This window comes from Pleuronectes platessa, chromosome 6 (genome assembly GCF_947347685.1).
Source record: "Pleuronectes platessa chromosome 6, fPlePla1.1, whole genome shotgun sequence".
Classification (NCBI taxonomy): Eukaryota; Metazoa; Chordata; class Actinopteri; order Pleuronectiformes; family Pleuronectidae; genus Pleuronectes; species Pleuronectes platessa.
In genome coordinates, this window is record NC_070631.1 from 8,297,243 (window position 1) to 8,307,461 (window position 10,219).

A 10,219-nucleotide genomic window follows, 5' to 3' on the forward strand; every position below is an offset into this window, starting at 1 on the left:
GATGCATTATGGGTCAGGGATAACACTTTATATTTTGTTGTGGATCCAGAATTATCTACTGTCTTGCACATTGTGAAACAGAGCATGTTTCACAATGTGCAAGACAGTAGATACTATTACTGTTCGCCCAAAGAATCATTAATGGATCCGGATGAAGAAAATCAGGGACATTTAAGGAACTGATATCTATGAGAACATGATGGTTACTGCAGCTTGACTGGATTGAAGGGCGCTGTTGGGCCTCGGGCTCCAATGAGCCTCATTTCTATTGTTTTCTGTCTTTATCTGTTTTGTTTGTGAACTAAGTGGTGAAGGACAAACGGAGGGAAAACTAAAACGTACTTCCTCTCACTCACACACCCATCAATCATCCCTCAGGGCTTTAGTCATAGACCCTCAGGCAAACACAGCCGTGAAACCTTTAGATGAACTGTACATACTGTAAGTATTCTTCAGGGTCTAACTGAAGGTCAACAGTCAAAGGTTGTATATAATTAGACAGTGTGCAGACCCTGGTGTTGTTTTTATATTTACATGCATCTTCTTCCAGAGGAAAGCATTAACTGCATCCTGACTGTGTGAATGGTGAATGGGTTTAAGGACATTAGTCTACAGTCATGCTGCTTTGTGAGGCTGAGACACTGTGGAGCTTCAAACTTTATACCTACATCACAAACATGTGATTCCCAGCAACAGGGTAATCCTGGGAAACGAGAGCTGCACAGAAATGTCTTAAAAACAACATTCAAATCCCAGATCACTGTTTATACTCATTAACCCAACATGTTACGTGACCGGAGCTCGAGCAGTTACAGGGGGGCTCCTCTTCCTACAGAGGAGAACACACAAGTACTTTGTATTTGAATGCATTTGGATTCATCTGTTTTTCCTTTTCGGTGTCTTTCTGTTGATCCGTGGTGATCAAAAGAAGTCCTGGTGAGTTGATGTTGTGAAATTAGAACGGCACTTAGTAGAGCACAAGTCCCTCCAAGGCCCAAATCCCCTTATGAACCACATTTACATTCACTGGATCTGGATTAGTATCTGGATCTGCGCCGAATGGCAGTCCCCTACACATAATAAAAATGATAATACCTTTTAAAACAGCTGTCACAAAGTGCTTCTCGGAGGACAAATAAAAAACAAGAATACAAAACATGAAAGACAGTAAAACATGAAATATTACAATACATGTAGAGTGAACATTTCTACAGGAAGGGGGGTTATACAAGAACGAAACCTATGTATAGGTTGGTCAAAGGTCCCTCAGTGCTGTTTACCGTCAGGGTGGGCGTTAAGTGTCCTCTAATTAAAAAGTCAGGATTTGACTCAGGGATGAGTGTCTTGTCCTTTCTCCTCCTGTTGCTGCCCGAGGCGGAGGTTGAGCTGAACGGGCCTCGGTTTGTAAAAGAATTAGAAGTGAAAGAATATCCTAACAAAACTCATTTATCACACAGGGAACTTTAGAAAAGAATAAACCGGCCACACGGGGTCGCTGATAAACCTCCCGAGAGCGCAGCGTCACTGCGCAGCGGCTGTTTGTGTTCCTCCCCTCGAGAGGTGCGTGTCTCTGTTTGTGTGTGTCTCTGTCAGTGTGTGTGTTTATGGAGGGAGAGACTCGACGCAGTTAGATTTCGCTCGTGAGCTAACCAGCGACATGGAGGCGCGAACCAGAGCCGGCTCCGTGAGGACAAGGCACCATGACTTCTGACCTAATCCCTGTCCGTGCGTAAAAGATGCGTCTTGGCACCGCGCTGGCGTTTATCAGCGCCCTGATGTTTCCTCTGCATCTGGAATGTACCACGACGTGTCAGGTGGGTTATTACAGACAGATTCATATATACACAATATACAGACAGGTCAGTACAGTACGAATGAGGTCAGTATCACTGTAGATATATTTAATACTCACCTCTACACAGTAACAGAACACATGTAGCCTTGATGTAACGATGCATTTGGACAAGTTGGATTGGACAATAACACGATATTAATACTTTTATCAATACATTTATCATCAATAGCAATATATCAAAAGTTAAATATGTAAGCCTGTCAATATGTTGCTTATGCTTTGAGGAGGGAGAAAACCTCAGGTTTTTAAAGTTTCAACTTTCACCAGGGAGTAAAAATCCCTCTAAAAATAAATAAATCATTTTTAATTTATTGTTGTAATTATTGATAGTCTGACTTATTTTTTATTATTTTTTAATAAAAAATGTTTGATATTTTTTGCCTTATCTTGGATCAAATCTAGATTTGAGCCCGGCCCTGCTGTTAGAAGTACTTTCTCCTCAGCGAATGTTTGATGTATTTTCTAAAACTTTCCTCTTCTTTGTTTCCTGTCTTTACTGTAGAAGGGAAATGGAAATGGTGGTAAGTTATTTTCTCTTTACATTTCATTGACGACATGTGGAAGACGTGTGTGCTGCTACACTAATGCTGCTCTGTGTGTGACTGTGTGTCTGTGTATGTGTGTGTTACAGATTATGTTGAGGGACACTGCCCTGCCACACTGACCCCGGTGGCTCCGTCCCCTTCCCAGAGCCGAGGGAAGATGTACTCTGAATGTGTGACCCTCCGTGTTTGGATGAAGGCTGATGGTACAAAGTCAAACCATATGAGTCTTACAGTCCAAAGCCCATTCAGTTATCTCGTACACACACTTACACACACATGATCCTCCGTACATTTTATCAGCTTGTATTGTTGCAGGTCAGATTTTAAATCTTGAAAGGTATGTCCCTCTTGTTTTCCTCCAGACTTAAGCCAGGCCCGGATTGAGATTCTCTCACCACGTAATGTAAAGGAGGTCATCCGACCCATGAAGACACGGAAACACAAACCCAAGGTGGGTGTTGTTTGCATCTGTCCCCAGAAACGCTGCATGTGCACAACAATGTCAAAGAGTCACCTCGGTCACGGTGGCAAACTGAGTGGAATTCAATGATAGCGTTTCTCTTTTCTCTCTTATCTCTTTGTCTTAGTGCGACAATAAAGAAAAAGGCGAAACCAAAGTCTGCTGTGTTCGAGGAGAACATGCACAGAGCAATACCAGTTTGACACTGGTGAGAGCAGTTTCTGTTCTGGCTTTTCAAAAACTGGGGATGATTTTCTGAAGATAGTGATTGATGTTGTGTGTGTGTGTGTGTTTGTTTTAGTGGGAGCTTGTATACGATTGTGTGGAGGCCCATGCAGGGAGGGTTGTGTCTGTGTCCTTCAGCACAAAGTCAACAAGCTGCAATGTCAGCTACACGGTGCCAGGTGAGGTCCTTCTCATATCTGGCATCAGGCCTTATGCTTAATCTTTTTTACTTTAATTTTTTCTTTCACTCTTTTGCTTTTTCCACATATGCCCCCTTATTCTGTCCTCACCGAACAGCCGGTAAGAGTTGTGACCTTTGTCCTCTCCGGTGTTGACAGGTTGCCGACACGAGTCCTCGCGTTTATCGTCTCAACTCCTTTTCCCTTGATTCAGTATCAGGCTGGTTTTGCAGTGTAAGCAGTTGTTGCTCCTGCTGAAACTGTGACCTCTCCCGTTGGATTTTACCCGGTTCATTCAGGAAAGGCTTTTCCACGGAAGCGTCATGCACACACCAGTAGCACTGCCTTCTCTCTGCACTGCCCTGTGATTGGGCAGTGCAGTCTTTCTAAAGCTCCGATTTTCAAACTGTCGTGCAGCAGAGACGCATTTGCACCAAAATTCATGCTTCTTCTTGGAGCTGGTCACATTTTCACCATCGACGTGAAATATCATCACCGACGTCCATCGCAAAGCTGCTTGGAATTCAGAGAATAGAAACGTGACTTATAACTCCAGAACTTTAACAGCTAAACATGTTAGTTACAGATTTCTACTCCTTTTTGTTGTCCCACAGCAGCCGACTCCACTTCACACCACATTTAAATCCACTAGATCCAGATTTGGATCCAAGCCAAATTGACTTTTGCTATCAACATTCACTTTTCATTCTATGAGGAATCAACAAAAATTTTCAAAAGTTTTCCTCTCGCAGTGTTAAAGTAAGAGGGGGGTGGGGGGGGGGGGGGTTCCTGGATCTGTCCAATGATCTGGATTCACATTGAATGGGTTCTTCTCTCACACACACACCACATCCCTCCAGGTTCTGTGTTAATCGCTCCAGTAGTTGCTAACAAACAAACAAACAAACACACGACTAACTAACAAACAAACAAACAAACAAACAAACACATGACAAACTAACAAACAAACACCGCTGGAAACATAACATCCTTGACGGAGGTAATAATCATTAGTTGTGTGTTGATCCATGGCTTTACTGCGAAGAGGAACCACTAATATATCAGTTTACACATCTAAATGCTGTAAAATTATAAAAAATGTCGAAATCGTGACAAATACAGGACAAACTATTTTCCCCGGCAACATGCTTCCTGTTTGAATCAACCAGAACATGATCATGACTGTCATCATCACATCCTGTCTGTGTGTGACGTAGATCCAGTGCCACAGTTCGGTCTGACTGTGAATCGGTCGGTGAAGTCCATCACGGTGACGGTGGAGCAGGGAGAGGAGGTGCACACCAGGTGGTGCTACCAGAGTGGCGAGTGCATGGCCGGGTCACTTTCACCACAGCTCACTGTAAGTCTCAGTGGCTCAGTCCTCTGCAGATATACTCATGTGTGTTTGGACACAGTGAAGACGACGTGCAATATATTGTTGTTTGAATGTGTGTGTGTTGTTTTTCTTCAGATTGATCCGTCTCAGTCTCGATCAGCTGTTCTTCACATCCCCTACCTGCTGCCCTGCGTGTGCGTCCAGGTACCTGAGCTTCATGCACATTAGTTTAAACAGGAAAATTTGTTTTTTGTGTGTTTTGAATCGGTGTGTTTTCATGACTTGTCTGCATCCACAGGTATATTACACACACACAGACGCCCGGCGAGAGAAACAGTGTCCTTTTCAAAACAAGGCCCTCGATGGTGAGTGTTCACAGAGGACTGGAGTCAGAGTCAGACTGAAAACTAGTTCTTGTTTACTTGAAATTCTTTCATTTCCATGTGAAACAGCGCTTGGGGGAATCCCAAGGCCGAACAGTCACATTCAATTCAATCAAGCTGCACCACTCATAGAAAATTCCAAATCAAAGGAGCGAAGGTGTGAGAAGACATTTCAGTGTGGTCGGTAACAGTGGAATAAAAACCTCATCCATTATGTGATCATGTTTAAAGCAACATTTGTCAGTTCCATCCAAATTTACCAAGAGATGAACAGTGTTTACCTAGTGACCCCTAGTGGTGTCTTTCCATGCTGATGGTTTTGGTTTGAATGTGAGTCAAGGTGAAGGGAACTTTGTGGTTCAAACAAAACTGGAAAATGACTTTTGAAAAAACCTCAGTGGGTAACTTGCCTTTTCAGAAACAGTCCCACCTACTTAAGAAAGTCTTGATGAAGTATCTGAGGGGGTGATTCCCGTTGTAGGCAAATTCAAATCTCTTATTTCCACATGAATGCATCCATGTTGTTAACTTATTTATATCCATGGGTTCATATTCTCAAGACTCAACTGTTCCTCCCTTCACTGTCTCTCACCTCCGACATGTTCCCAGCACAGCAACTCTGCCTCTTACTGGTTTTAATAGACGTCATCACAACATTATCTGTATTTGACATGATGCCTTCTTCTTATTGCTTTAATTTCGTGATTGTTTTTATGAGGGTGCGATTTGCTCCAGTGAATACTTCATCTGTCAGGACACTCTGTAAACCCTGTTCTGGTGCTATATGAATTAGGTTATTATTATTATTTCTATGACTTCATTACTAACATTTTGCGTCCTCACCAGATGTGGAAGACGTGTGGCGCTCGTCTAAAGTCACCCTGTACGGGTCCGGTCTGAATTGGAGCTCCGAGTGTCTCGTCAGCTCCATGAACATCTCCGCCCTCCTCTGCTGGAAGCAACACGAGCACCTGTGCACCCCCGTGCTCGACTCCACACTCCGAGGACACGAGGACGGACCGACCCTGGTACGTTTTGCAAAGGCGCTGCTGGTGATAGATTCCCAGTAGATACTAGTATTCTTAAACACCCCTTGTGTCTCCCCCCCGACAGAAGTATAACACATCCACCGTGGACAAACACCCTAGGATGTGTGTGCGGGTGAGAATCAGCTACGTATAAAAACATGTCCATTCGTTTTACCTTATTGCAGATTTTTATTATTTGTATTTCATTTTTGCAGTTTTCTCTACAAGGCAGCCATAATATCTCTTGTCCTTTCCCGGCTGGTGAGTCAAACATTCCTTTGGCGGGGGGGGGGGGGGGGGGGGGTCTCACTTTTGCCTGTTCCTGTTTATCTTGATGCCCTCTTCTTCTCGGATTTTACAGATATGTCCTCATGGGAGGTGAACATTGGATCAGGCAAGCAGAGTGTGTTTGTATATCTCAGCTCTTCGGCTCCAGCAACGTTCTCGATTCAGTTCTGTGTCATTAACGAGACGGGATGTTCCCCCCTTGGCCCGGAGCACACACTAAGAATGGTAAGTCAATTCTGAGAGAGGGGGTAAAAGTGTGGATTTAATGTTAGTTTGAGTAAATCTGTGACTTCTCTTCTCCACTTCACAGGAGGGGGGGACTGCAGAGACCAAGATAGAACTGCCTCCTCACCTTCTCGTGCAGGCGCCGTGTGTCCAGGTGAAGTTCATGCTGCCACTTGGACAGGGTGACAGAAAGTTAGTGCACCATGTTCAGAATCAACTGTCTTACTCCTGCTTTGCTCTGTTTCCCTGCAGGTGTGGCAGTCACATCCTGCTCTTCACGGAAGAAGAATTCTGTGCCCAGACTGTAAGTGTGCTGAAGATGTTTGCACACACAAATTCTCACACAAGCCCTAATGTACTGACACATGTACCATTGTGTATGACGTCCTGCATGTTTGCACACGCTGCTCCTCCAAAGTAAACAGATCTCATGACTTTCTTTTCCTCCCACAGACGTGCGCAGTAGAGCTGGCCTGTATGTGATGGCAGCTCTGATACTCGTGTTTATTTTTGCTTTGTTGGGATTTTTCATCCATCGTCTCACGAGAAGCGGAGCTGCAGGTTGGTTCACTTCACACTTAGCACAAGGTCAAGGCTCTGGTTCATTTCGTCTATCTGGTCCTTGTCTGTGTCTTTGAGCGCTTGCATGGCTCCATCTTCACATTTAAAATCATTTCCTGCCTCTGTGGAGTTCTATGCTTGATGTTAACCTTCTAGAAATGCATTGAAATTCTCCACTTTTCCCATCTTCCTCCAGGCTGGCTCTGGATCCAGAAGGAAGTGCTGCTGGTGTGCTCATCCGAGCAGTCAGCCCACGTCTCTGCTGTATGTGCGTTAGCCTCAGTTCTGCAGGGGGAGCTAAAGGCCACCGTGCACATGGCTCTGTGGGCCACACAGACCGAGGCCAGGACCGGAGTGGCCGATGTGGGTCCTCTCCCCTGGCTGTACGGCCAGTGGGAAAGCATGCGCAAGGCTCAAGGAAGAGTGCTAATTATCTGGAGCCCCGACGCAAAGACCACCTATGAGAAATGGAAGGGGAGAGAAAACATGGATAAGAACGAGATAAAGAAAGAAAAAGGAGCAGATGTGCAGGAGGATTATGAAATAAATGGGAGAAGACTGGGAAAAAGCAAAAAGAAGAAGGAGAGAGCTGCAAGAAAAGAAGATTGTGTAAAAGACTTATACCCACAGAGGGAAGCCTGCTCAGTGATAGCCCCGGTGTTTGCAGGTGCTCTGGCCTGCCTGCAGGGGTCGCTGCAGCAGTGCAGAGGTCAAGGAGTTGCCATTGTCTATTTCCAGGGTTACTGCCAAAGAAGGGACATCCCAAAATCCCTCAGAGACGTCCCTCGGTACTGCTTACCCCAGGACTTCAGGGGTTTGATACAGGAGCTGGGAGGGATGCAGAGAGAGAGCAAATCGAAGGGCCACTGTTGGCCCAGACTCTTTTCTAAAGTGCAGTCGATATGGCTGGCACGACAGCTGGCCCACCGGCTGCAGACACTGCTGCAGCGGACGCAAGGAGACAAAACGCAGACTGTCACATCATCGCAGAAAAAGACGTCAGAAAAGACACAAAACAGTTCCAAGGTGTCTCCGGCTGCCGACGTGGGGAGACAAGAAACTGCCCAAGAACAGGAGCCTCTTCAGGGGTCCCCTTGGACAGCAGAGAGGCTTTAATCTCAAGTTCCAGGCGTCTTACGGGGACAGACTTTTGTTCTGCTGGACACACGAGACGTGCATGAGAAACAGGAGCTGCCGTCCCCTCGGGAACACCTCAGGGCCCGTCACTCACTACAACATTGTTATCACTTGACACTGGCAGATTTTTTTGCATATTGCGAAACGTTAAATGCTCCATCACGTCTCGTGCAGCCGGCCTCGGACAGAGACCCTTTATGTTGCTTTCCAAAATGAAATGTGAGAAACGCCTCTCTCCTCTCAGCACTATATGGAAATCTGTTTGCAAATCATACCTCTGGGTCTTCTAGAGCTTGTGGATGAGGGAACAGATGTCAAACTGTGTGACTTCTGTTAACAGGCACCTGCAGATTTGCATGTTCTGAACTTATATAATGAGCGAAAGCCGTCCCATTCATTCCTGCTTGTACTGAGTCGTGTCTAATTGAAGTCATGTATCAAAGCTTTTTAAACTATTTATTTTGTTACATACTTTACCATTACAGGTCTGTTACTATTGCCTTCAGAGGGATTTATGTGGCGCTGTTTGTGAGCAGCCTGATAATTAAATATTTGAGCACATGCTGGCTCCTTGTATTCCAGCACAGAGGGTTAATCAGGCACCTCGATCATTCATAAAAACATTGTTGAAAGATAGGACATGAAACATATGCGTTACCTCAAAGACTTGGCTGTCTGCAGAGAGATACAGAGAAAACCCTCCCATCATTATCTCTGCTGCTTATCTTTTAAGGTCCAGTGTGTGAGATTAAGGTGAAAGGGATCTATTGGCAGAAATTGAATTAAAAATAATCCATGTGATGTTTTCACTTGTGTGTTTCATCTAAATGATACGAATTGTTGTTGTTTTTTTACTGTAGAATGGTCCCTTTTTTTTTTATTCTTGATATTCACATCAGGAGCGGGTCCTCTCTACAGAGGCAGTCATGTTTGTTTTTTTACAGAAGCCTAAACTGGACAAACTAAACACCTTTTGAGTTTTTATGACAAGAGAGGTGAGGGGTATTCAGCTGCAACATGCAACTTTTACCACTATGTGTCACTGAATTCTACACACTGAACCTTTAAGTGTCACAGAAGGCAACGAATCACAGGGCAAACATTCAGAGACAACAACCATTCTCAACTTAGGTCAATTGAAAATCACTAATTAATTTTACCCCAAAGTTTGCATGTCTACTGTCGGCAGATATGCAAACACAGAAAGTTCCCAGGAGTTGAACTTGCCTGGATGCAAGCTCTGCACCTCCGTGCCACCCAGAGTAACAACAGTATTATTCAAATATTATCAACGGAAAATATAACGTTCAGGCATTCCCCGGAAAAACGTTAGAGCAAGAAACCCATGATGGGGATACTCTCCCAGACGGGAGGCCTTCATAGTTCAACGGCCCCTTGAAGAAAGATTTGTTCATCATCATTGAATTCAATTCTAAGTTTTAAGAGACTACCACTGTTGGCATCTGTATTAAAAAAAAAGAAGAAATCTCTTAATTAACAAACCGACTGAGACAAAAAGGTTTGTGTGTTCCTGAATGTGATTATTCAGCATGTGTCATATGACCTTTCCATTTTTCACAACCTGAACCTGAAGTGCAGTGAAGACCTGCTCGACAGGATTAATCAGGAGGCGGATTGTTTCTCAACTCCACACCATGTCCTGATCTCAGTGTTTGGAGAGACAGTTGTTTTCACATGTCAGGACAGTGTCCTACTCTCATGTGACACCTGCACACATCTCACACCTTCACTAAACTCGCAGACACGATGTAAACTCAAGGTGCTGATTACACAGAGTGACAACGACAATGACACAATATTAGTCGCACAATGGGAAGAAAAAAAGATTTTATACAAATAAAAGCTGCAGTTTTTCTTTGCCCAGGGAGGTTGTGTGTTTCACTCGTGTCCATTAGTCTGTTGGTTGGTTGCTTTAGTTCTTTGTTTGGAAGGGCGAGGCGAAGTCTACTGGAGGGGTTTCCATGAAACTTGTGGGA

At 44.4% G+C, this 10,219-nt stretch overlaps 1 protein-coding gene across 1 annotated transcript; it reads left to right on the forward strand.

Annotated features, from left to right (window-relative positions):
- Window positions 1-1,395: 1,395 nt before the first annotated feature.
- LOC128442805 (uncharacterized) lies at window positions 1,396-10,110 on the forward strand. Its single transcript, XM_053425385.1, has 17 exons — window positions 1,396-1,814; window positions 2,358-2,376; window positions 2,487-2,603; window positions 2,763-2,851; window positions 2,988-3,068; window positions 3,162-3,264; window positions 4,482-4,624; window positions 4,736-4,804; window positions 4,899-4,965; window positions 5,830-6,011; window positions 6,097-6,144; window positions 6,227-6,272; window positions 6,373-6,524; window positions 6,610-6,678; window positions 6,777-6,828; window positions 6,978-7,085; window positions 7,282-10,110. Exons 1-17 carry the CDS (start codon window positions 1,737-1,739, stop codon window positions 8,199-8,201), a joined length of 2,343 nt encoding a protein of 780 aa, XP_053281360.1. The 5' UTR covers window positions 1,396-1,736; the 3' UTR covers window positions 8,202-10,110.
- The last annotated feature ends 109 nt before the right edge of the window (window positions 10,111-10,219 follow it).

Bases quoted from the DNA above. Each gene is read 5' to 3' on its own strand.
- LOC128442805 (XM_053425385.1), top strand. From the start codon at position 1,737: ATGCGTCTTGGCACCGCGCTGGCGTTTATCAGCGCCCTGATGTTTCCT. The intron at 3,069-3,161 runs GTGAGAGCAGTT...TGTTTGTTTTAG, and splicing joins GCAATACCAGTTTGACACTG to TGGGAGCTTGTATACGATTG. The intron at 4,625-4,735 runs GTAAGTCTCAGT...GTTTTTCTTCAG, and splicing joins CACTTTCACCACAGCTCACT to ATTGATCCGTCTCAGTCTCG.